General features: G+C 42.9%; 1 protein-coding gene across 6 annotated transcripts in view; it reads left to right on the top strand.

Annotated features, from left to right (window-relative positions):
* The first annotated feature begins 11649 nt into the window (after positions 1–11649).
* Positions 11650–27514, top strand: part of smg1 (SMG1 nonsense mediated mRNA decay associated PI3K related kinase) — a 133706-nt gene continuing 117841 nt past the window's right edge. For 4 of the 6 annotated variants that reach the window (XR_003983089.1, XM_030410385.1, XM_030410387.1 and 1 more), the window contains exons 1-4: positions 11650–11895; positions 14017–14165; positions 15791–15943; positions 16451–16587. Coding sequence is in view for 5 of the 6 variants with exons in the window: in XM_030410385.1 (XP_030266245.1) it covers positions 11819–11895; positions 14017–14165; positions 15791–15943; positions 16451–16587 (516 nt within the window). In the remaining variant the exon portion in view is untranslated. The remainder of the gene's footprint in view (positions 11896–14016; positions 14166–15790; positions 15944–16450; positions 16588–27514) is intronic. The other 2 variants (XM_030410383.1, XM_030410386.1) reach the window with 2 other exon arrangements.

Raw genomic sequence — 27514 nt, 5'->3', positions numbered from 1 at the left:
CAGTGGAGTCACCTGCAACAGTCGTCTGGCATTCAAGCCAAAGCGGTGGAGTCGGTTTCGAATGGTATCTTGTGCCATAGCACACCATTCTTCACAGCTTCCATTTCCACCAACACTTTCCACTTACTGTGCAGAGATCTCGTGGATGATGCTTTTATATTCTGAATTGTATCAATGACACTCTTTAACAGCCCACCTCAAATTAAACAACTTGTTGGCGACACCAATAGGATGGGTGCCCAAGGTGAGGGTGAAATATCGGCCTGTGCGCCTGTGGTAGGAGATTGCCATCCCTACTGACGGTTGTCTTGTACGCTGAGGAATGTCAGGGGAATCAGGGCCAGCAGGGGGATCTCATATAGCGGAAATCAAGGCCACTTGTGCACAAATACAAATCTGATTGTTCAGACTTTTCAAGTTTAGCCCTCCGAAAAGGCTTGACAGGCAGCACACAAATGGAATAACTTGTGTTGGACTTTATCTTCTTTTATTTCTTATCCAAAATTACCACAGGTCATAAACCAATGGGCTGTGTGCTCCTGTCTTCCGTCTACTGCCGTGATCAACAAACACCTGCCGTAACACAGACTTACGGACTTAGAAGTTTCTCAAAATAAAGTGGACCTTTTCAAAATAAAATGAACAAATACAGAAGTCATTTAGACCCACAAATAATAATAATTTAGGTAACAAAAGTCTTGACACCTCCCACTTAGCCGACTGATCAAAGATCTAAAGAGGCCACGATTAACACAACAGTCACTTAGCGTCTTTCAGCGGGTATCTCAAACTTAAAGTCCTGCATTTATTGACATTCAAAATGGAAACTAAAAGTGCCTTTCCAACGAAAGTTATGTTCCTCATAAGTCCAAATGTCCCCATCATTTAAGCGAAGTGAACACAAGCTAACTAAGGAGGGAGGCACCACCACCTTTCCTCCTACTGAGTGTAGGTTTGCCCTCTAATCACTCAGTTGCCTCCCAGGGTTCCCTACTAACTAAACAGTCAAGTCTCTTAGATACCCTGGTGAGGACTTATCTTACTTCTGTTGGTTCTCAACTGGAATCAAGACCACCAGCCTCCGCACATCCCTGCGAAGGACGATGGTCATGGGCAAGTCAAAGTTTTCTCTCCAGGCCCTGGACACAAAGGGGCTGGAAAGACCAATGCAGATTTTCAAGTCCACGTCCCAGACAATCCCTTTCTTATCAGAATATTTAGCGACAACTCGGCCCGAGCCGGAACTGTCCTCTCAGAACATTTTGGTCTGCTAACCAGACCACATCTCCCACCTCGACGCTTCTCTCTGCTCTGTGCCACTTATGCTGGATGAACAAGTTTGGGCCAGCCAGCTCACTCCACTTTGACCAGAACTTGTCCACTCCATCCTGGACAGCCTTCAGCCTCTGCCAAGGGTGGGTTTCCACGTCAATTCCGTGCATGTCTCCTCCCTGTCCAGTGCAGCCCAAGAAAAGGAAGTTAGGAGTCAAGTACTCCACTGCGTCTTCCTGCTCCTGCGCCTTAGCGTCAATGGGTTGATCAGTCAAGTAAGCTGCCAAGTAAAGAAGGGTCTGGAATAGGGGTGAGCCAAAATATCGATAATACGATATATCACGATATTTCGTCTTGAGGTACGTTATCGATACACTGGTGCCAAATATCGATATTTAAAAATGTAAAAAAAAAAAAAATATATATTTTTTTTTTTTTTTTTGGCCAACCACCACCACCCCTCTTTGGAGGACAGCTTTATCTTTATTCAAACATAGGTATACAACCAAATAAAAAAATAAAAAATGGTTTAAGTAGCTCTGAAACCCACACATATAGATATTTAATGATAGTTGTAGTCAGTGTGTGTGTTAAGAAGAGACACTGTGCAATATACTCTTTGTTTACTTGGCTGTCATTCATGTGAAATTGATTGACAATGTTTTGTAATTCCTGTGAAATGGATTTAGTGCAGTCAATAAATTCTGAATTTCCTCAGTGACACAGATATCGTGATGTATCGTGGATGAAATTCCTTGCAATATATCGATTATCGCAGAATCGCTGTATCGTGATATTATCGTTATCGTGGGCAAAATATCGTGATAGTATCGTATCGCGAGGTACCTGGTGATACCCAGCCTTGGTCTGGAACTCCCCCCAGGCGGAGCAGCCAGTCGTTCCACAGAGGCTGTTAAGAGCTCTTTTAATGAGCTTAACCGCTGCCCTTTCCTGCTCTGTTCTCGTGGGGTGCGTCCGCAGGATGGAAGTCCCACTGCCATTCTGTGCAGTGAATCGAGAGTAGGCCTGAAGAAAGCATTCAGAAGACTGGTCATCGACGAGGTCAGCGTGGACGGCTCTGGAAGCCATACAGCAGTACACCCCAGACCTTTTTCTTGACTCTTTTCTTTACAGCGTCCCTCACCTCGAAAGGGCCAAGGGGGTCTAGTGTAGTGTACTCAAATGGGTTTGCTCTTCTGGTATGTTCCTGAGGGAGGTCACTCATCACTTGCTGGTACAATCTGGCTCTCTGCTTCTTGCAAGTAGGGCACTCATCGATCACCTTCTTGACTGTTCTCCGACCTTGTGCCACCCAGGCCTTTCGTCTCATATGCAGCCTTGTGGGAGCAACGCCTTCATGATTAGACTCATGAGCTTCTCTTGCCAGCAAAGTTCCCAGCCACGACTGGAAAGGGATTAGAGGTACAGCTGTTCCGTCTTCATTCCAAGACTGGACTCTACCGCCATGCAGCAATAGTCCTGTATTGTCATCCTTGATCACAACCAAGCAGTTTAGGGTCGTGTCATGAAATTCCATGCCATCCTGGACCACAAGGACCAGGTCTAGGAAAGCAGTTGCTCTTTCTTCTGCAGAAAGCTTGGGGCCCTTTGCCTCCCACTTTGCTGGACCTGAGGCTTGCAGTTCTCTATTCAGCCAGGATTCCGCAGCTCGTCGAGTCCAGGCAACGGTCCCACACAGCTTTGACAAGGTACTGAACTGCTTGGGGTCAACGAGGCACACAAGATTTACACCCCAGAGTTTCCTCGTGAGCGTGCAGCGTGAGATGACCATCTATATCCATTGGGTCTCCCAAGTCTACGCTGACGTCAGTTTTGGTGGGGCCAGATATTTTCTGCGCCTGAGCCCTGTTGACCGCAGCTGAGAAAGCTTTTCTCTTGAGCCTCTTAACGTCATCAGCAATGGTGGTCATTATCTCACTGGCCATCTTTACCGGCCACTCAGCTTCTGGCCATTTTAGGAACTCAGGACCTCTTTGCCAGTCCGACTTTTCATTGAGCTCCTCAGGCGATGCTCCCCTTGTAATGATGTCTGCTCTGTTTAGGTTGTCCTCAACCCACCTCCAATCTTTAACTGGTCCAGCCTTCTGGATTTCCCTGATGCGGTTCGCAAAGAAGATCTGATAGCCATAACTATCCTTCTGGATCGCTCCCAGGATCGTTTGGCTGTCTATGAAGTGGATCCAGTGCGTGACCTTGATGCGGCAGTGCTTCTCAAATTCCTTTTCAGGCGGGTCGCGAAGACAGCACCGCATAACTCTGCCTTAATCGCATCCCCCTTTTGGTCAAGGGGAGTAAGTTTGGCTTTTGATTCAACCAATCTTACAATGACCCCATTCTGCGTCTCCCAACGAAGGTGAGCACGGCTCCGTAGGAAGCCTCACTCCCATCTGAAAACGTGACTCCCCTGGGCGGCCTATGGCTCCTGGTGGTGTGAGGCTCCTCTCGAACCTGATGTGACCAAGTCTCACGTACTCTTCAAAGAGTCTTATGGACTCCTCCCGGAGTTTTGGCGAGAGAGGGTCGTCCCAAGTATCCTTAGTTGTGTTGCCTTTCCCCGCCTTTTGGTACGAGCATCACCCCTTTCTGCTTAGCAGGTGTGGCTAGACCAATGGGGTGCTTAGCAGCACTAGACACGTTAAGGGATTCAGGGTGTTACTTCTGACTTCATCTTCACGCAAGTCGGTGCACATAGGTGAGGCATTCTTTGATTTTTTCTAGGTCCCTCTCTTTTCCTAATGTCATTTCTTTGCCTCCAGGGGGACACCTGCCGCTTTTGCAGCCACCACATTGAGAATGTCTGGCTGCGCAAATGCTGTCCCATTTGAACCACTCGAAGACTTCTTTGTTGGTGGTCACAGTACTCCGGGTAATTGTTTCTCTATTCTCCACGTGGGTGTCGCTAGGTCCTGCCGGATCTACAAGGATTTCTATGTACACCCTTAAAGCTATTCTTATTGACCTCGCAAAGTGAGTTTCAGATCTATGCGCTGCGAGGACTACTTCTTCGAAAAGGTCAGGATGAGTTTCACCGACAGTCTTACCCAAGGGACCGTCCCAGAGGAGGAGGTCTCCCTTTACTTTGGTTGGCTGTGGGACCAGGCGACCTTCCCTGTGACCAATTAGCAGATCAATTTTCTCAGGGCGGACCAGATCCTTGGCTGCAACATCAGTGAATAACTTTTGTAGTTGTTGCGGTGTGACTGCTTGGTTCACCTTAGCAATGTTTTCCAAGCCGTAACAGAGGATTTTGTGCTCTGTTACTGTACCCTTGGGGGGTTTTATCCTAAGCCTCAGGGTATATCTTCTTGTAGCAACTGTCCTTTCCATCCCTCCAACTCCCTGGACAATCATCTAGATGTCTTCACCATTTAGCTCGAGGTGCTCAGCGGCTTTATTCGAGATGTAATTAGCGTCTGACGCAAGGTCAATCAAAGTGCCGACTAGCTGGCCCGAGTTTGTTGTCACTTCTAGGAGCATCATTATGACTGGGTACTCTTTTGGCTCATTACTGGTGCTGGTGCATACTGTTGAAACTTTATTTGAGAAAGCTTCCTTAAACTCTGCTTTCAGCTCTGGAGAGAGTTTGGCAATTAGCTCCTCCTGTTTGTCAGTCAGTCCAAGTCCTCGTTTCTCCACTTTTGGATCACTCTGCTCTCTGCTCGTTTTATCTCTCTTCTTGATAAATGGCTTTGGGCAGAGCAAGTAGAATCCTCCTCTTTGACAGTCATCCTTTGAGCAGAGATATTTATAGGTGCAACTGCCATCTTTGCCATGGTGGCGCAAGCACTTGAAGCACGCTCCTGCCTTCTTCAGCTGAGCCTTTTTACTAGACAGGTGAGTCTCTTGAAGATTTTGCAGGCAAACAGTATGCCCGCATGCACATCGTCTCCACACACGATGCAAAAATTTGATTGAGAGTTCCTTTGAGTGTTCCCTGATGTGGTCCTGGTGAATGCTTTCTTTTCCTTAAACTTCTCAGGTTTGTCCCCTGGGTTGGGCTGTAGTTGCAGCTGATCTAACTCCTCGAGAATGTCTTCCTGCCTTTTTAGGTACTGCAGTAAACAATTGAAGTTGTTGCGCGATGAAAAGCCACTAGCTGGGTCATTCTTGTGTGTTAGCCACTTTTCTTTTAGGGAATCAGGCAGCTTGCTCTCAATTGACTGTGCTACCACTCGATTTTTCACAGCATCTTCCTCCCCCAGGACTTGGAGATCCTGATGTGCTCTTTCTACTGCCTGAATTAGTATGATTGTCTTTCTGGGTTGGTTACCCTTTACGGGAGGAAGTTCTTGCTTCTAGGTTATCCGGCCCTCTTTTATTTAGAGCCGGGGCCGTGGTTTATGACTGTTCGGACTTTTCAAGTTTAGCCCTCCAAAAAGGTCAGCACACAAATGGAATAACTCATGTTAGTCTTTGTCTTCTTTTAATTCTTATCCAAAATTACCACAGGTCATAAACCAATGGGCTGTGTGCTCCTATCTTCCGTCTACTGCCGTGATCAACAAACACCTGCCGTAACACAGACTTACGGACTTAGAAGCTTCTCAAAATAAAGTGGACCTTTTCATAATAAAAAGAACAGGCACAGAAGTCATTTAGACCCACAAATAATAATAATTTAGGTAACAAAAGTCTTGACACTGATCCACTACAGACATATGAAGTTTCAATTCTGGGTAAAGGGGATTCCTCCTCAAACAGGAGGTCTACACCCAAACTCCATTTACTGTTCTGCCCTCAAATACTTGGCCCCAGCCTGACAGACTGGCACCCGTTGACACCATTTTCCCGCTTTTTACCATGCCCATACGAACAGGAATATCCTCATCCTCAATGCCGTGTTGGGGTTCCTTGGGGAACTGGTGAGAACAAGGGTCCCTCTCCGAAAAGCTGGCCTGGTCAGCCAGTCTTCAGCAGTGTTGGGGAAACTACTTTGCAAGCGTAACTTGTAAAACTACATGTATTTCAGCCTGGCAGTAGTTTGAACAAACTACTTTTCATCCCCTGGAGAAATATAGTTTGTAAAACTACTGCTAAAAAAAGTAGCTTCAGCAACTACTTATACTCATTATACTCATTTAACTCAGCATTAAATAAATCAACATATGGTGTATGTGAAGCAAAATATAATAGCCTACAAAAATGCCAGAGGAAATATGCCTCTCAACTTGAGGGGAAAAAGTCGAAAAAGGTCTAAATTATTGTTGTTTTCAGCTTGCAGGGCTCACATGTGAACATGTAGGTCGTGTCTGTAGATGCATCTATATCCAACATGTACATGCTCAAATATGGCCGTGGTTGGGCTGGCGCGTTTGGGAGCGCATCAGGGGTAGTGGGAGGGTTGTCCATGAAGTGCTTGTGCCATATGAGCACTGCCTTCCTTGGCACAAAGACCCACCCACTCTGTGAAGCATTTGAGTGCTGCCAGGCAAGCCAATCAGAGGCAGCATTGGCTTGGCATGTCACGACATGTTTCATGCCTTTTTTCGAAGAAAAATAAAATAAAATGTATGTTATATAGTTCTTTCTTAAATACAAAATATTTCATGTTATTGGTCAAAATTGTAGTTAAATTGAGGTAAATTAGGTAAATTGAGTAGTTAAACTACAAAAAATGATCCAAAAAGTAGTTGAATTACTTGATGCAGCACAAAATATGAATGTAGTTTAACTACCAGCAAGTTACAGCAAATTGTAGTTAAGCTATGTAGTTCAACTACATGTAGTTTAAGTCTCCCCAACACTGGTCTTCAGTGAAGGCTCTTTAATATGAAGCGAGTGCAGTCCTTGCAAAAGCCAAACTGTGATGTTAGTTTAAAGCTAGGGTTGGCAAGTTATTCTAGAAGCTTTTTTGCCTCTATTTGTGGATAATCTATGAACATGGTGACATCGATCAATAAATCAAATTATCCAACAAATAAAATAAATAAAATCCAGTAATTTAGGCTTTTGCAGGCCCCTTATAAGCCCATCCAATCTTCTCATTCAGCCCATATGAAAAGACAGGCTACCTGTCTGTCTACCTACATAATGCCTGCCCTTTGCACTCATTATATTATCAAAGTCTTCCCAGTGTTTAACGGTGTGAACTCAGAGTTGACAGAGAGATTTACCATACTAAGAATAGCCATGGTATTTTTTTTTAGTTTGTTATGAAAATATCAGGTGTTTTCTTAAATGTGACATTTCATAACAGAAGTTCCAGTTGGATCCCCAATAAGGCCAGCACTCAGCTCAGTCGAGGTTAGTGGAGATGCACACAGGTGTTCCCAATCTGCCCAAAGAGGCTGAAAAAGTGGTCCACTGATTAGACCCTTTTCTCTCTGTTTTATTCTTTCTTTTTAACCATTAGTCACCTCAAATGGCCAGGTTTCATTCACAATTCATAAGTGAATCAGAAACAAACCATAATATAACAATGATTTGAGTTAAAAAAAAAAATCTTTTCACATGGTCATGTTCAATTCATGACCCCCAATTTCCACTGGATACGTGTCCGCTGCGTTGCAGCTCCGATCCGGTTTTGCTCCGCCGTCCGCCGTCCGGCAATCCCCACCGGTTGCGGTTTGAGTCCGCTGCTGCGCAGTACGGTAGACAGCTGGCTCACGAGGCAGAGGAGTTCCCGCGATAATCACATGATCACTCACGACCGCAGTTATAGGTCTGTGTTATTAAAATCAAGAACACGAAGTGTTCCCGACCGAGGGATTAGCAGAAAAGCTTGTGTTTGTCTCTTTTTTTGAGATTTATGTACTGGTGTCAACACCGAGTGTTTTATTTTGAAAGGTAACCGGATGCTGTTTGTTATTTTAGCGCTTGACTTCCTGTCTGCTCGGTGCTAAATTCAGCTGAATTGCTGCGTCGCACTCCGGCATCCGCCAGATATAGGAGTCCTGCGTATCTGTGCCGGAGGGCGCCGGACTGCCGGAGCTGGGACGGAGCAGATACGCAGCGCAGCGGACCTGGTGGAGATTGACACATTGACTAAAGTGAAACGTATTTGCTCCGCTGGCGTGGCGGAGACGCAACGCAGCGGAGACGTATCCAGTGGAAATTGGGGGTTAGTCTGGCCATGACTGTGAACCGTCAATATTTGACCAAAGGGTGTCGCTGGAGAAGCATCATAAATTTAAATAGCCTTAATTGAGCCATGTCAGAAGGCACATGAAAACATGCCTTCAGGGGGCTGTTTCTGAAATCAGAGATTACAATATGTCACATATCACACAATATAAAATGCACAAAATGGGACTAGCAACCACAGACATCTGTTCACAATGCACAACAGGAACAATAGATAACTACTTCCACGCACTCTGGGCTTGCCAACCGGTTCACTCTTTCTGGAACTCTGTCACAAAAAAACTTTCCACCATACTGGACTGCAGAATCCCTTCATCCCCCCAACTCTGCCTACTAGGAGACACTTCAACAATCACCATACCAAACAAATACAAGAATAGCTTGCTCATCTCTTTCACTGTCACTAAGAAAACAATTATCCTAAATTGGAAATCAAAAAACTCAATAAACATCAATCACTGGATCAATCTTCTCTTGGAACACATCTCCATGGAAAAAATCACTGCTTACAATAACAACAAAATAACAGCTTTTACAGACAGATGGTCCCCATTCCTCTCCTCGATGGGCCTATAGCTGCACCAGTACCGCGCACATTCCTGTCACCTCAAAACACATCACAATTTAACACAAACACACAAACAAACAAACAAACAAACACACTACTATCTATCCATTTTTCCCTGTGTACCATAAATCTCTTTTGCTCTTCCTCTATTATTAATACTGTTATTATTACTATATTGTCAATATTTTCATTATTAACATGAATATGACTGTGCTAACTATATTATGCTCACTTTGTTGATTGTGTTTATTAATATTACTAATATGACTGAATATTATGATTATGATTATTACTGACAGTACTATCATTGCTATTATTACCATGTCGTATATATCATATCTTTTTATTTTTTTTATTGTTTGTTTTATTTTACTTGTGTATTATTATCATTATTATTATTATTTTTATTATTTTTTATTATTATAATTTTTTTAGCAATAATCATGACGATGACATTTGTATAATAAATCAAAGAGAAGGGGCGGGGCCGGACTGGATTGGTTGAAGGTGGAGGTGAGTGGGGGCTTCATGTCTGGTTCTCTTGGGGCAGGGCAGTACCTCGGTGAGGGCGGGTGGGGCTGGGTGGTTGGGTCCTTCCTCACATCCCCTCTCTTTCAAAACAAATAATCAAACAAAACAAACAAACAACCCACTCCTCAACGGGCAGACTTCCTCCCAAGGGTCTGGAAGTTGCCCAGACCAGGAATTGGCAAAGGAGTTTAGATTTGCAACAGGTCAGCAGCTACCTCTGGGTTCGGCAGCAGCCCAAGGTACAATCTAAACAAATAAATCAATAAATCAATAAATAAAAAAGAACGGCAACAACAACAACAACAACAACAGATAAGACGATACAAAAAGGGGGGGGGGGCCTTTTCACTACCGCCTCGCCTGTCTCCCGCCGGGACTACCAACTGGGCTACTGGGGACCAGCTAGGGGGCCCCTTAGCTTGCCTTCCTGATACCCCAGTCCCCAATTAATCTTATGATAGTCATTGTCATGATATATTACTTGCATGAGGTTATGTTCACATATGTTATGTCCACATATATATTATGTTATTATCCTGTATTACAGCATGATATATTACATTACAAACTTGCCCTGTATTACATTATCATACCTCACATTACCTCTTCAGACTATATTAGGTTATAATATACTGCATTTCTTGTTATAATATCTCATATTACATTATACTGTCTATCTTATCTGAAATTATCTAATTACATTATATAAGGTTAAATTATATGACACTGTACTATATCAATATATCTCATATCATGTTGCATACTATTACTACTTATTTAACTCATTTATCTTTTTTTTGTTCCTTCAATTTTACTTTCCTCCTTCTCTTTTCTTATTTATACTTTATTTACTTACTTATTCTTATTGTATCATCTATCTATACCTACATATGTTTATAATACCATACTATCTGCCTCTCAGCCACTTGCACGCATGCACACTCACTCACACACAGACACGCACACACACACACACACACACACCTATATTACCTCTATACATATCATAATAACTTTATGTTGCTTTTTGTTGTTATCTGTACTGTATGTCCGCTATCTGTATTTGTTGATCCTCGTGGTGTGATGTACTTGTCCCCCGTGTCACCTTGTCTTTCACCTAATTTCACCCAAAAAAAAAAAAAAAAAAAGAGTTTACAATATGTCTCCTTTTTTTTAAATAGGGCCCAGTGCCACACAGTCAACACACCTGAATATACAAATGTCCAGGGCTCAAGTCTCCTTCTCAGGCTCTCTTCTCTGAAACTGTGCATTGTGCTTGAACCCTGTCAAATGCTGCTTGTGGCAGTTTTTTTTTTCAGTCATCTAATCAGTCCTTAAAAATAAAAAATAGAAATATGATGACCTTTTTGTTGCAACAGGACTGATTAGACAACTTTGCAAATAAAACAAATATGGACACGGGAATCCACTCAATCTTTGCTCTTTCCAGTCTTGAGATTATAAATCATCGCCTCCTCGAGTCAGGTGAGGACAAGAGGACGTCAGAGTAATGTGTGCAGATCCCGGGGGGGACATGTCCCCCCTAATTTCTAAAAAACATGAACTGTCCCCTCCAATACCTAAATTATTCAAAATTAAACAAATGTATTTTCAGACTTGATCATTTAATTATCATCATTAAAAACATGATCAGTTAGTTTAAACAACTTGGTTAGGGCTTCATATTTTGATATTCATCCATATCAATTAATCATGCATAGTTCATACACTGGGAGAAAAGGAAAATGGTGAGAAGAATTGGGGATCTGGGAGGGTTGGAGGGAGGCGAAAGATAAGAAAATGAGTAGACATTACATGCCTGAGAGCCTTAAAATTATGATTTACTAATATAACAGTTAAGTAAGCAGTGATATGCGCTGTTGGCTGTTCAGGACAAATAAACAAGAAAGGTAGGCACATGAAATGATTCCCTGTGCAGTACTTTTTTAATGATATGGTGAGCCTCTACGAAGTTGTGATATATGGTGGCATGGTATGAGTTGCATAAGGGGGGAAAAAAATCACTTTTGTGTCCCCCCCTAATCATGACATCGGATCTGCACCCTTGGTCAGACTCCTCGGGGGAACGCTCGATGAGAACATGATGGGAGACAACTGTAGGAGTCCACTTACTCCAGATGATGGCAGTAATTCAACGTCAACGATGCCAACTGCCGTAACATCTCAAAGAAGAAGAAGAAGAGGCAACACTACCGTAAGCTAGCTACAACGACGAGTTGCTAACCGATTTATGAGACTTGACAAAACACAACAGTACAAAGTAACCCTTGAGGAGAGGCACGGTTACCGCTGCCAGCGGGTCATGCAGCTCTCTAAAAGGTAATGAGCCGTAAAGCCTCGGGGTCTCGGCTCAGCGGCGCCCACAACCTGCAGCCACACTGGAATGACTGGCAGCCCAGGTCAGTGTTCTGTTCCGGAGGAGGCTGGTTGTAATAAATCGGAGAGTCTTTGGGCCTGTGCTGCGCTGCCTTATTAAGTTGTGGCCACTTAGGAGGGAAATCCTTAAACATTACCATTACATGTTTAAAATACTCAATGTATTGTATTCTAAACTGTATTTTTGTCATAGCCTGTCATCAATATAAACAAAGCCAAAGCGTTTTATCCAATACTCACAGTCCCGCCTTGCAGGCGCTAACGTTAGCTCAGTTTGTTTCTAAAGCATTGATAAGCTAAATGTTGACACTGAAGCCAGTCAACGCCACTGGCTAACTTGCAGCGAACGACACACGCAACGTCCGAAAACGTTAATAACGCCTAATCGGCCGCAATGGTGAATAATGTGAGTGATTTTTGAATAGGCGTTAACCAAAAGGTGATATGTATTGAGCTGCGACAGTTTAGCTAGTTAGCATTAGGCTACCACGATACTGTTTGCACTGGCTAACGGTAGCCAACTAGCACTGAGTAGACGCCACCCTTCTGTAATGTTATCAACTCCACGTAACTTCCAATTCATAATTGTTAAAAAACATAACTGGATGACAGTGCTGGTCTTGTTTTCTTTGTACTGATTGAAAATGACTGCAATTATAGAAGCATTGACTTGGCATCACATGTGTTAAGGAGATTCACTTCACGTCTTCTTCTTCTTTAACTACCCCATGGCCCCAGACTTTCAGGGGCCCTAAAAGCCTCCTCATCACTGTGCGGTCATTAGTTTGTGGAGGTGGGAATATTTGTATTTTATTTAATTTTTTACACTGATATAAATTAACTTGCCTTGAAATGGTTGCTGCATTTTTCCTGTACCCAGTCAAAATTAAGAAACTATCTTTAGTACTGAGTTGGCATTATATTTACAGTTTACATATTTCGATAAAAGTGTCACACAGACACTACTTCTGTACTGCTTTTGTTATCTTTTGTTAATGATAGCAGGGCCTGAAATTCTCTTTTCATAACGGGATTGGGGGACTTAACTACAGGTCTTACCTCATCCTGTTACAACCTCAAATGCATTTTTCTGAGGTCGAACAGCAATTCTCTGAGCAATATATGCACCTCCTGGCAGGCAGCGTGGCGCTACTTTGAGGCGTCCTTGTGTGATTTTATGTGAGTCTTATGGGTGTGAATAGTTTTTCATGTTGTTTGAGCCCTAATCAAAGGTCACTGTGACCGATAATTGTTTCTTGCTTTAATTCAGTGCTGCATGTCACAATAAAAACATTATGCTTCAACAATTTTGGCAGATATTGTGATCAGTGGGAATTATCATTTTCCATAATAATTTTCATGTTCACTGAATTTTTATGATGATGTGGCATTTGTTCATCTGTACCAAACAGATCATTAAGTGATCATTGCATACTCAGGATCACTAATACACAGTGCAATTGCAAGGGCCTGGCGAGGGGAGGAGGAGGAGGAGGAGGAAGAGTGCAAAGGTACATCAAAGTATGCCAGAAAAGTTCCAGCACTCTTTGTAATGTCAACTTAAAAAAACGTAACATCTGGTACAAACTGCTTCGAAAGTCCATGTCTCTTGGCTTGGTGTGACAACTGTGAGAGTAACGTGACAAGCGACACTTCCGTGCTTTAGTGTTACGCTTAGCTTAAGTGAAGGCAGTTTCAGTTCTGTTTCAGCAACTCGTAAAATCCTGTAATATAGTTGATTTTGATCAAAGTCAAAATGTGGTTGGAAGTGAGTGAAAACTAGATGAAAATGAAAACTTTTTAAAATTAAAGATTCTTCATTCTGCACCAACTTTTTGAATGAATACATATTGCAAATCAACCTAGCTTCCTTGTATATTCGGTATTCAGTATCAAAGTTTCGATATTGGAACTGGATCAGAATTGGAAAAAGTGGTTGGTTCGTCTCTGTTAATGTTAAAGAGGCACTTCACACTTAACTGTGTTTTTTTGCTGTAAACTAAGTAATGTGACTGCACTCTGATGATATACATCAATGTTGATGTTGATATTCACAGTTCCTACCATATTATCAGACAGCGCTGTAAATATAATAAAATAATTACATTTGTATGCATGTGCATATCTGTGTATCCTATATTCAGAGTTGATAGTGTGTCAGCCAGCCAGGACGTAGTGAAGTCTGGAGAGCTTGTTTCAGCAGCATTGTACGACGTGTTACCCTCCAGTTGCCCTGACCAGCCAGCGGTGCCCAGCGATGCCTACGCTGCTGAAGATACACACCAGGAAGAGGGTGAGGCTTCTTTTTAGTAATCAAGGTTATCATAAATATAATTACAGAGTATGTGCAGATCTTAAAATGTAGTAAGCAGGAACTACACAGGAAACTATAAATAGGTTTTTCACACTGCACACATTACATACATTTTTTGTTGTTGTTTGTTGGCATAGTGTTAATCCAAGTAAGTTTTTTACTTGAACAAAACCCATTTTGGGTTGTGCAAAAATAAAAAAATGTATCCCAAATTTTTAACAATGTGGATCTAATGTTTATTACATAGCTGTGGCTTGCGGCTGCTGTGGCAAGGATATACAGTAGGGCACCATAGTGTTTTCAGAAAGATTTCATTACACTATAGTGGGTGGACATCAGTCCCTCAAGAGGTTTTCGGGGGGCATACTCCCCTGAGAGAACATTTAGAATGTGTAAGATTGTCTGTAAAAGTGGAAATTAACGGAATTTTTTAGGATTCATATACAGAATAGGCTAAATAAAGACCACGTATCCAGACAGCAACAGTGCTGTCAAAAGAAGTCTTATAGTTGTCTCAGAGTATAGATAGCAGTTTCTAAACCACTTCTCAGTAGAGGAATCGAGGCCAAATGTTTGAGGTTGGCTAGAAAGAATTTCACAGTGGTTGACTGGAAAAACTCCCATTTACTGATGAATCCAAGTGAGATTTATATCACTAACAGAAAGATGTATGTAAGGAGACACACAGAAAAGATAATGATACCACAGTATTTCAAACCCACATCATGGTTTGAATAATCAAGTCTCTGGAGGTGGACACCTGCACAGAATTGACACCAATGCTGTTCGTAGAAGGGATGCGAATAGCATGGCTAATATCAGGGATAGTGATAGCTGTTACTCAAACACAAGGTCTTCTTGGTAAGGAGCTGCATAGTTTATTTATGGTCAAACTGTAACTTGTATTGTATATTTACTGCCACTGGGCAACCTTCTGCTAAATGTTTTGGTGGCTAACCGCAGTCTGATCTGAGCTCAGCCACCCACTCACTACAAACTGCCTTGTTTTTAAAGAGGCCAATCCGCTCTTAAGACACCAGAAGCAAAGCTTGGTGGATGACGTAAAAGTCCCAGATATTACTGTAGTCCATTTCAATTTAACAACAGCTTGATTATTTTAGTTTAAGTGCATAAAAAAACTGTAAAACATTGTTGCGTTAACGGGGAACGCGTAATTCTGTAGTCCTGCTGTTTTTGGACATGTCATTACTGTCTCGTCCTCCTCTGCCTGGCACTGACATGATAAACTGTCATGCTAGAGAAGTAGCATAAGTGTTAGCCGTTCAAGCTTTCTAAGAATTCCATTATGGGTTGTATACATAAAAATGACCAGACCCAGACATATACTATTCCATTCACATTTATAGTACTGGTAAAGCTATATAATTAGCTGTATAAAATGAATCCATTAGTAGATGCAAAGGCTGTTCAGACAATCTCACCTTTAAAAACTGTAACAAAAATGGAGATATGCAGTTTTTTTCAAACATGAAAATAACAATCTTTCTCTTCTCCCGTTCTTTGTCGTGTCAGGCATGTTTATGTCAAGCCATGCATTCTTTGCATTACATTTAATTAATCCAACATGGTTTGTGTCTCCCCAGGTGGATATGGAGCTGGTCAAGGTGTCTGTGATAATACGTTTGGTTGGAAGTCGGTGGGGCAAGAGTTGAGGCCCAATGACGTGACAACAGATTTGACTCCTTTTCAGCATGGAACTCGTGCTTTAGCTTCAAAAGACATGAAGAAATCGCAGGGTGAGATCTGACAAATGTTTTCTAATGCAGTTGATACACTACTTTTTGCAATCTGAATACTGTATGTTCATAGGATATATTTGGAATAGTTCTCTTGCATATCCAGATCCAGTTCTTACTGACAGACTATTTCACTCATTTTTTGTTTGCTACTTGAACCATTTGTGTTGCAGCTCTCTATTAAGGTAACAAGCACATTTGTGATCGTTTGACATAATGGATTAGGTTTACGTGCAAGCGAACACCTGGGGAATGACAAGAGAACAGATGGTCATGTCAGGGAGTGAGGTGTTTCTCACTGATGGGCAATCTCTCAATTGTCAATCCAGGCTTCAAACACACCATTGTTGTTACTCATGAGTAATGAGCAACACCAACTGTAGTTCATTAATGGTGGACCTGTAGTTCAGTACACTATTATTCCAGATGTCAAGGTATATGTGATGCTAAACATGGAGAGAGTTAGTGTTGTTGTGCCGTCACTGACATATAATGGTGTTGTTGCAGACAGAGGGATGGCTCACTCAGAGGAGTCTCGGCTGGTCAACCTCCTGCGCAGAGTCTCCAGGGAAGATGATCGTGACCGCAGACTGGCCACACTCAAACAACTGAAGGAATTCATCAGCCACAGCGAGAGCAAAGTGGTAAATCACATCATGTAGAGATAATATCCCTGTGCCTTTTGCAAGCCCCTTTAGATTATGTCATTGCTTTTAAATGTCATGATAATTTTCAAGCTAAATATCCAACATGCTAGTTAACGTCAAAGAATGCGGTGGAAGACGACAGTAAAATATTTCCTTTCTCTAACACTGGATGGTTTTACATGGAATCGGATTATTTGTGAATATAAAATAACAAACTAGATGTTTCTGATACTCTTCAACTCACTGTAACAGTCAGTCTTAGGTGATATTTGATATGTGCGTGCGTGCGTGCGTGCATGCAGTGTGGCTTGGATGAGCATCCAAGGGTGTGAAGCGCACTGCTCCAGGTTCGAAAAATAGCTTCATATTATTATTTTTTTTCACTAACACAGCCCAAAAATAGCAGTACTGAAGTCATTAAAAGTAATGCAAACAGAAGAGACTGACTGAAACGTCGGTATGCGTTGGAGAGGCGGAACATTTTTTTCACATTCCATATTTAGACTATGGCGGGGACAAAGGTGGGGGGGGGGGGGGGGGGGGGGGGGGGGGGATTCTGAAATTGGGTCAGGAGAGCCAACAAACTCCAAGAAGGGGTGCCAAGTTTCATGGAATCTCTTGGTGGAGCCACTGAGTGAAAAAACTTGAAAGTTTTTCAAGTTTCAGTTTATAAAGGACTTCTTAAACCCAGCGATTATATGACGGAGGGCAGGTGAGCTTCCAATCAAGCAGAATCAGCCGGCGAGCCAGCAAGGTTGAGAAAGCCAGGGCCTGCCTCACCTCAGCAGAGAGGTCAATATCAGGAGGGGACCCAAAGATAGCTGATATTGAGTTAGGGGGAATAATCTGGCCATAAGCGCCACCCATGGTATCTAAAATACTTTGCCAAAAGTCGTCAATTTAGGGCACGCCCAAAACATTTGACGATGAGTAGCAGGGGACTGATTGCACCTATTAGAGGCATCACTAACCATGGGGTAAATTCTGGCTAATTTTGCATTCGTGTAGTGGATTCTGTCGAGAACTTTATATTGAATCAGGCCATGATGGGCGCAGATGGAAGAGGTGTGGACTAAGTTTAGGGCGGAGGTCCATTGTTGATCCGTCAAAACCATTGACAGGTCATTCTCCCATGCGGTCCTGGTTAAATTGAGAGGTTCAGGGTAGTCGACCTAAGAAAGTTATATAACACTGAAATGCATTTGTTTTGTTTGGGGTCCATGGCCAGTAAGGTGTCCGTTAGGGCTTCAGGGGGGGCGATTAGGGAAATGGGAAAAATTCTTTTTAACAAAGTCTCTGGGGTGCTGTTTAGCTCCGTTGGTAGAGCGCACACCCATGTGCCGAGGCTCTGCCGCAGACCTGGGTTCGACTCCCGGCCCAGGTCACTTTGCTGCATGTCACTCCCCCTCTCTCTCCCCCTGTTTCCTGTCATATCTTCAGCTGACCTATCAATAAAGCCATAAAAGGCCAAAAAAAAAATAATTAAAAAAAAAAAAACAGTCTCTAATTTGGAAAAAACAAAAGAGGTGGGAGCCTGGCAAATGAAATTTTGACGAGAGTTCTGTATAGGATGAGAAAATACCTTCTGATCCTTAATGCTGATGATACCTGCCAAGTTTTGAATGTTGGGTCTGTGTTAGAGGGTCTGAAGGCATGGTTATTAACCCTCTGAGGTCGATTGACGTGCCGGCGCGTCAAAATCACGTGACTAATTTCAGATGACGTAGCAACGAGACGGAGCCTCTCTGCGTCTCTGTTCTGACTCTATATGTTAGAGCAACCTTCAAACTATATGCCAAATCGTGTTGATAGGCCAAGTAAAACCGGATCTACGATGTAATATGTACGCCACACTTTTTCGCTAGTGTTGCCGTCACGTTTGCTGCGCGTTTGGTGCAGGAAGAGACGGAAAAGAGATCGGACTTTCCTCACGAACGTGTCCGCAAGCAGGAAGTGCAAGCAAAAAAAACATGTTCCTATTGGTGGAAAAAGGCACCACACCAGCCAATCACAAAATTACATGGCAAATCACGTGATTTGGTTGCTAAGGGAGGGGGGAAGATTTAGAAGGGACGGGGCGGAAAAGTGAAAGCAGCAGTGCCAGTCAGAGAGGCAGCGACAGAGATCGCGAGTTTTGAGAGTTGGGAGATTTGTGACGTTTAGCGTGTTTGGAGTGCATAGTTACTGTGTTATGTAGTGTGTTTAGTGTGTAGTGGAGTCGTTTTTTTGTTTAATGAGTCAAAACAACAAGGAGAGTGCCGAATGTGGAGCAGGCAGTGCAGCTTTTCATTGAGCTGGAGGAGCTCAGGCAGACCTGAGTCTGAGGTGTTGGCTGCATTTAAATGTAAATAGTTAAATATAACTTTGTAAATTTCAAAAACGTATGCACAGATTTAGCGAATAACAATTTATATTTGCATTATAAGTAATAAAAATGGTTCGTTGAGCATATTTGTGGTTTTCACAGTAAAAAAACTAACTTTTTCCTACTCGGATTTTATGTTTTTTTGTGATTTTAGGTCCATTGTGTTAATACAGTATGTCAAAATGAAAATATAACTGTACAGTCACACATGTGAGGTTGTTGTGAAAAGAATGACACCAAACAAGGCAAGGTAAATTGTTTTTAAGGTGAAATACAATGGTAAAATCAAAAATGGTCAAAAACAGCCAATTATACCCCAGACCCCAGAGGGTTAAAAAGCGGGGAGAAGATGGAAGGGCCCTGCAAGCTAAAGTTCTTCCTGAGTTGGCTCCATATTTTCAGCGAGGCGGACATAATTGGGTTTGCTCTCAGAAAAGTTGCAGGGAGGAGAAGCTGGGAACATATGACAGAGTGTAAAGAGAGGTGCGAGGTTGCCCTTTCCAACTGTATCCAGGCAGGGAGAGAATCGCCTGCATCATCCATCCAGTATAAGATTCTCTGCACATTAGCAGCCCAATAATATCACCTAAGGTTCAGGAGTGCAAAGCCTCCACCCCTTTTGGGAGATTGCAATATTATCTTTCGAATTTGAGCTGGCTTGTTTCCCCATTAAAAATGTGGATATTATCCCATCTAACTTGTCAAAAAATGATTTAGTAATGTATATGGTAGGGCTGCTCAATTATGACAAAAATCATAATGACGATTATTTTATTGATATTGTAATCACGATTATAAAGGACGATTATTCATTGATTTGAAAACAAGCACTTATTGAACTTTGAACTCTGGTATTTTAACATGATAAGTTTGACCTGAAAAACAAGAAAAATGCAAATAAATAAGAAAAATATATCAATAAAATGAATTAAATCATATGTTAAAATAAAAAATAAACACTATCCCGGTGCAGCTTGACCATAGGTCCGTTGTGGTGGCAAAATATAATGCTGTTGACACTTCTCTTGCAACTTTTCCGCGACATTCGTCATAAAGGGCAGGCAGCGCAATTCTGCTGATATGGTGACGTGATGGTAACACATACCGCTTGTCCAATGTGTTTCTTTTTTTTTTTTCTTATACTTTATTAATCCCCAGGGGGAAATTATTTTATCAGATATATTACATGGTACATGCAAACACACCCGAAATTCTCTGCATTTGACCCATCACTAGCTGCATATATTGTAAGTATACAAATACACACACCCTGCAAGCTAGGAGCAGTGGGCTGCTGTGACAGCACCTGGGGAGCATATGGGGGTTTGGTGCCTTGCTTAAGGGCACCTCGTCAGTAGTCAAGGAAGTGAACTGGCACCTCAGTTTATTGAACCCCGGGTCGCTAAGGGTGTTGATAGGGCACATGTCTTTGGCAATCATGTATGTGATGGCATCCGTTATTTTTTTCTGCCTGTGGGAGCTGGGTGGATATGCGGTGGCATTGTAAAAGTGTGTCCTTAATTGAGGACTGTGTGGTGTTGGCAGGAGTCGAGGAGCTTTTCATTTTTGAGTTTTTTTGTTCCTTCACTACTTCCTTCACATTACTCTGTGTGTGGACTTTAAATAGTTAAATAAATTGGTCATGTTCCCTTGAGGTGCAGACACTTCGGCGTGACATATCTTGCACAATATCTTCGTTTGTTCTGAGTCAGACTCTGCGAAACCGAAGTGTTTCAACACCGCAGAATACGCTTTACCTTTCTTCCCGACCAAAGGCTGCATTTCTGCCATCTTCTACACATTTTTTCCAAAACACGCACTGGCAATACACACCAGCGTGGCTGAAAGCGAAACTTTTCAGGCAAGGGCGATGCAGAGCGGAGTACACAGGTGGAGATGGAAGGGTTCGCTGCGAAGCCGAAATTGAAATTGAAATTCAATTAATCGCCCAGCCCTAGTATATGGGGATATGCTGGAAAAGGTGGAGAAATTTGGGCATGACAACCATCTTAATCAGATTTATCCAACCTGCGAGAGATAGTGGTAAAGCAGACCAGCGATCAAAGTCTCTCTCAGCCCTCTCAACCAAAGGCAGAAAGTTAGCACTGAACATATCGGACATAGATTTTGTGATAAAAACCCCTAAGTAGCGAAAGCCGTTGTCAGCCCACTTAAATGGCGTTAAGAGTGCGAAAGTCGCTTACCCCCAATTTCCACTGGATACGTGTCCGCTGCGTTGCAGCTCCGATCCGGTTTTGCTCCGCCGTCCGCCGTCCGGCAATCCCCACCGGTTGCGGTTTGAGTCCGCTGCTGCGCAGTACGGTAGACAGCTGGCTCACGAGGCAGAGGAGTTCCCGCGATAATCACATGATCACTCACGACCGCAGTTATAGGTCTGTGTTATTAAAATCAAGAACACGAAGTGTTCCCGACCGAGGGATTAGCAGAAAAGCTTGTGTTTGTCTCTTTTTTTGAGATTTATGTACTGGTGTCAACACCGAGTGTTTTATTTTGAAAGGTAACCGGATGCTGTTTGTTATTTTAGCGCTTGACTTCCTGTCTGCTCGGTGCTAAATTCAGCTGAATTGCTGCGTCGCACTCCGGCATCCGCCAGATATAGGAGTCCTGCGTATCTGTGCCGGAGGGCGCCGGACTGCCGGAGCTGGGACGGAGCAGATACGCAGCGCAGCGGACCTGGTGGAGATTGACACATTGACTAAAGTGAAACGTATTTGCTCCGCTGGCGTGGCGGAGACGCAACGCAGCGGAGACGTATCCAGTGGAAATTGGGGGTTAGCCAGTAAATTCATTGGGAACAGTTAGCTCTTTTGAGTTTAATTTGTAGCCGGAATGTGCACCAAATCGTTGCAAGATGTTAAGAATCATGAGTATAGAGGTAGTTGGATTTGAGATGTACAGAAGCAAATCGTCCGCATATAGTGAGACCTTATGTGTTGTGTCAAATCGTGTGATGCCCTCAAAGCCTTTCTCTAAGCGCAGCCAGAGCGCCAGGGGTTCTATAGCGGCAACGAATAAGAGTGGTGACAAGGGGCAGCCTTGTCTCGTACCTCTCTGGAGAGAGAAGGGGGGTGATAGCGTATCATTCGTTTGCACTGAGGCCGTGGGAGAAGAATACAAAAGCTTGACCCAGAGAATAAAGTTGTTGTCGAGGCCAAATTTCTCCATCACTACTTCCACTCTACTCTGTCGAACGCTTTTTCTGCTTCAAGGGATACTACTATCTCAGGGATCTCGGAGCTCGATGAGTGAATAATGTTAAGTAGTCGCCTGGTGTTGTGGGAGGACTGTAAGTCCAGCATGAAACCTGTTTGGTCCAATGAGATAATTGAGGGCAGCACCCGCTTGAGACAGAGAGCAAGAATTTTTGAGAGAATTTTAAGGTCCACATTAAGAAGTGAGATTGGTCGGTAACTATTGCAGAGTAATGGATCCTTCTCTTATATATATTCTATTCTAATAGAGAAAAAACTAAAAAAAAAATTTTTTTTGACTCTTCAGATGTTGTTGTACGAGGCCTCTGATGCAGAAATGAAAGAGTGTTTTTTTTTTAAAAATGTTTATGTAAGTTTTTAGAGAAATGTTGTAATATTGCAACATCGGGCTTAGTTGGGAGCAGAATTTCTGTATATGTACTCACGTTCTCTGAACAACAATTCAGGACAACTATGGGTTCATTTGCAGGGTTGATTGCTTACTTAGCCCCATAAAGGTATACATTAATAATAATCACACATTAGTCATATTTTTATGAAGAAATGTGTAAAAAAATTTAACAGCTTCTTCTAGCAACTTCTTTTTTTCTTTTCATGGCTGACTTTCATTCGTTGTCAAAGTCCCAAAAACAGTTCTTGTCCTCTGTAAAGCAAAGGCTAACCTCACACTTGCTGCATTGCTTGTTAGTGTATCGTTTAATGCAGTGTCTGATAGTGGTGTCAACAATAATCGATTCGGCGATGCATCGCAATGCGGGGCATGCACGATTCAGTATCGATGCGGCAACGTGCCATCATCGATTATTATCACTGTTTATTTTCTGGTTTTGAGTGGACAATAAAGTTGTGAAGTTTCAATTACTTCCGGGGGCATTTCCGGAGCAACGTTGCCATGACATGCGCAGCCTGTAGCTACATGCTAAGCGGCAGCACTAGCTAGCATAACAACAACAGTAGCCTCTTTCACACTGCCGTTTGCATGCAGGGATCCTGCGCCAATTCTTCGCACCCTCCTCTGTGTGAAAGTATCGGATGCGGAGAGGGGGGAAATTTCGCTCCGGCGCTGATCTGCCTCTGGAGGTAGTATCAGGGCCGCATTATTGGTGAGCCGTCCCAGTGTGAACGGATAATCCGGAGGTGCGGAGCGGGGGCGTGTTGGTTGTGCAGTCTGATAACTGCACGGGTCCTTCACTCAACTAAATACAGAGAAATGTCCCACAAAGCAACGTTACAGGACAGAACAACAGTAACATAGTAACTGTAACTGTCTTTGGCAACTTATATGAGAAAAAACAAATACCACAGCTGTAGGTGGAGAAGCGTCTGTCCTCCTGTCCGTCCTCCACCTGTCCTCCTGACTCTTCCTCACATTTTTGCTCAAAAAACAGCGTCTGTCACCGGCAAAAAACTTTAACTCACCGAGTGATGAAAATAAATCACCACGACCGCCAGCCCTCCGGACCGAGACTTCAGGGAACTTTCCCCCAGAAAACAGCCTCAGTCCCCGCGAGTGACAGAGTTAGACAGTGTCCTGTTTACTGATGGTGATTATGTATAATTATGTAATTTAACGCGAAAAACTTAACTTCGTCACTTTCCAGGATGTTTGGTGGGTCAGGATCTCAATCACTACACATTATAACAGCATCTATATGATTATAAACTGTCCGCGGGTTTTGATTAACAGAGGGGAACACCTGGGGAAACAGGAGAGTGATAATACACACATAGCAGCCAATAAAGTCTGTTGTTCAACAGAGGTGGGGGAAAAAATCGATATTGCAATATATTGTTGTGCTCTCTGTCGCAATAAATAATCGATACACTGACGGCAAATATCAATATTTTATAACAGCACACATTATTGATTTACCCCGTTGTCACCGTCAGTTCTTAATCTCTCCTGTCCTGTTTGTGGGGGCGCTAATCCCGTAAATGAGGGTAATGTAGGCGTAAACAGCCGCCGGTGAAGAAGACGAGTTAACAACAGAAGAAGAACAGATGCAAGAATGGCGGATAATACGAACAACGAAAAACAAATCAAAGACCCACCTGTAAGTTTCCACTCTAAAGTGTGGACCCACTTTGGCTTTTACGAGACAGATGACGGGAGAACACTGGTGCGGTCGTTATCGCCGTCAGCGGGGGGGAGCGTTCGTCCGTACGTCCCCCGGCTCCTCGCCGTCAGCCAGGGGACGGACGGACGAACGGACGCTCGTCACCGTCAGCCGGGGGCCGCTTTTTTTTAACGAGAAGACCGCAGCAGCCCTCAAACACCTGCTATAAAGCAGCATACATTGTAAATAAGTACGCTGTTCCACTGTCTGGAGAGAACCCTGAGCTGGACACATTAAAGTCCATGAACATAAATAACCTGTCTTATGTAAACCAGGACAGTGCTTTCTGATACTGAAAAGTCAGTAGCAACTTGTTTTATGTAAACTTGGGCCCGTTTTAGTTTAACAATAGCTAAACAAGATAAGAATAACATAAAAATTTAATGAAATATTGGGCACATTTCAGTATGCAACCAATTATGTGCAGAGTTATGTTCAACCATCCAGTACCTGGGAAGTGGGAACATAAAAGTGCTTTGGGTCAACCTGGACACATAAAGGCATATTTAAATTTATAGAAAATAAAATAAAATAAATGCAATAGATGCACAAGATGTTTTCCTTTTTTATGGGTATTTTTCCTTTTTCAGTCACATATCGTGATATATCATTGATGAAATTTCTTGCAATATATCGAATATTGCAGATATTGTGTATCGTGATATTATCATTATCGTGGGCCAAATATCGTCACAGTATTGAATCGTGAGTTACCCGTATCGTCCCACCCCTATTGTTCAATATCTGACTGCTTGTATTGCCTCATGACTGATTTGCCTTGTTGTGTGCAGTAGAATTTTGATGCATCGCAATGCATTGTAGAATCAAATTTAATCGAATCGTTACCTGGTGAATCGTAATCGAATTGTGAGGGCAGTGCCAATGCACACCCCTAGTGTCTGAAGCGTCCTCTCCCTGTCTTCACTGGGAAATGTGCAACTAGGTCCTTGTGTACATCCAATGGGAGGTGTGCACTTCTCTTGGATGATCTCTTCTGAGCATTCAGAGGGCTTCCTGATGTCACTGTTGCTGGGCTCCCTTTGCCTGAAGATGGTCGTCCTCTCTTTGGAGTTTAGAGCGCCGTGTTCACCAGGATGAGAGATGATGCTAGCTGTGGCTGAAACTGTCTCCTGTTCATTGTCTCTATGCTAGACATCTTAAGAGAGGATGATGGTGTGCCAGAAGATGTACATGTACCAGCAACAGGATTCGATGGGGGACCTCTATTTGGCTGTAAATGAGTCCAACAAATCCACACCTCCCATGTACTTGTTGTAGGCACCAACAGTGTAAGGCCTCTCAACTTCAGTGTCGGTTCAGCTGGCTTTGTCCCAGCGTTGAATCTTCTGCACAGGTTCAGGTCCAGCAAAGGATGACACAAGTGTGATGGCCCTGTCATACCATTTGACAGCACAGATGTTGTGATTCCCCTCCACTCTGATGTCATCGCTTCCTCTCGTCTTCAAGGTCACAGTTGGGCAGGCGCACCTGCCTGGCTGCTCCCACTTAACGAATTCCCCAATGTTTTCCAGGCAGACAATACTGTCTGCTTATTGTAAGTCGCTTTGGACAAAAGTATCTGCTAAATGCCCTAAATGTAATTGTAAATGGCTTAGCCTATGCTCTCTACTTATCATGCTAAAAGAAATGTGCATCCCAATCACCAGCCATTTAGTCACACAATACTGCCTTGACATGACAATACTGCTTGTTATGCTCTCTAATTATCATACTAAAAGGAAAACATGCATACCCCCACTGACATCGACACCCCAAATTCAGGAACATTTACAGCTTTCTCCGAAACTGAATTGTCTGTTGATATCCTTTTTGTGGACAAAGTCATAGAATTTTAGGTCAGTCTGATCAAATTAACTAAATTTTTTTAAAGATGAAACTTTTAAATCAGTCAAATTTGACCAGAACACAACACAAGGCTAGTAGCCTATGTATACTGTCCATGTATAAAGAAAATACACTGTTTCGGGCAGTGGTGTAGTGGAGGAAATACAACCCGTTTGTGCCCACTGCAACAAGCCTGCTATTTTGACTATCACACTCACCCAGTGTTGTAGAATTGCAACAAATATATAAAAAGGTCTATATGAAATTTGATGAATCTATTCCACAATAACTACATATATGTTCTAGATGCTCTAATGACAACAAAAAAAAATGTCAAGGACATTTTCCTTACTTGAATCTGATGAATGTAGTCCAGTGAAACAAAGAGATGTGGTTCGAAGGAAACCTTGAGAGGTTGTGTGAGTTCATGGCCATTAGGTGGGACTTCCAATAGCAATTGTGAGACTGAACAATAGGACCCAATGACTGTAAATGTGGTAAAAAATAAGATAAATTATAACGGATTGTTTTTTAGGATGGCTGAAGAAGTGTAGGCAATAGAAAAGCAGTCTAAACACAGGTGACTGTAGCCATTGTAAAGAAAACACAGCACTAAACTGTACTAAAGTCTTAACAGTCCTTTTTTCTCTGTCAGTCAGTGGGTTAGCCAATTCAATTTAGCCGAGTGGCAACCATGGCTTTGTTGTTAACAACAACAAAGTTGGAGTAAAGCCTCCATTTGGCATAGACTGATGGATTTTGATGATAGACCTGTGAGAACGTATTTGGTGAAATCAGCCCTCTGGAGCCGTGTCGGCGGCGAGATTCGATGAAATCTTGGGCATTCTTAAGGGAAGCGAGCCGTCACCTTTTCCCCTCTGTGGTCATGATGAACAACTTAGGAGGGCAGGTTTGAGGCCGAGGTTGTAGAGCTCGTAAAACTGTGCATGGGCATGGCTGGCAGGGGGAAAAAAATCCCTCTAGCACCTCACCACCACACACACATTACATACTTTCAACTAACATATTTGCCACCACAAAACACGACTGTAGATGCTGCGACTTCCTTTTCAAACTCCACCTCTCAGTATGAAAGTCGGGTCATTAAGATTACATGTTAACATGATATGATACATTTAAAGGAATGCCAGTAGGGTTTGAATATGTCAGTGGTTAACAGAAACATTAACTGCAAACATTTTATCCTGGTAACTGGCTGTTAATAAGGCATCTTTATCCAACTTTTGCATCTGCGCTCCTACTCCTCTCTCACAGTCTGCTGAATTGGGAGATGTTCCTTGTATAGACGGGGCTGGGGAGGGATGGGAGGTTGGTGACAGAAGCGTTTGCCTGCCTTGAGACCT

This window comes from Sparus aurata, chromosome 24 (genome assembly GCF_900880675.1).
Source record: "Sparus aurata chromosome 24, fSpaAur1.1, whole genome shotgun sequence".
Classification (NCBI taxonomy): domain Eukaryota; kingdom Metazoa; phylum Chordata; class Actinopteri; order Spariformes; family Sparidae; genus Sparus; species Sparus aurata.
The sequence above is the reverse complement of the archived record's forward strand: the minus strand, read 5'-3'. Positions and strand labels throughout refer to the sequence as shown.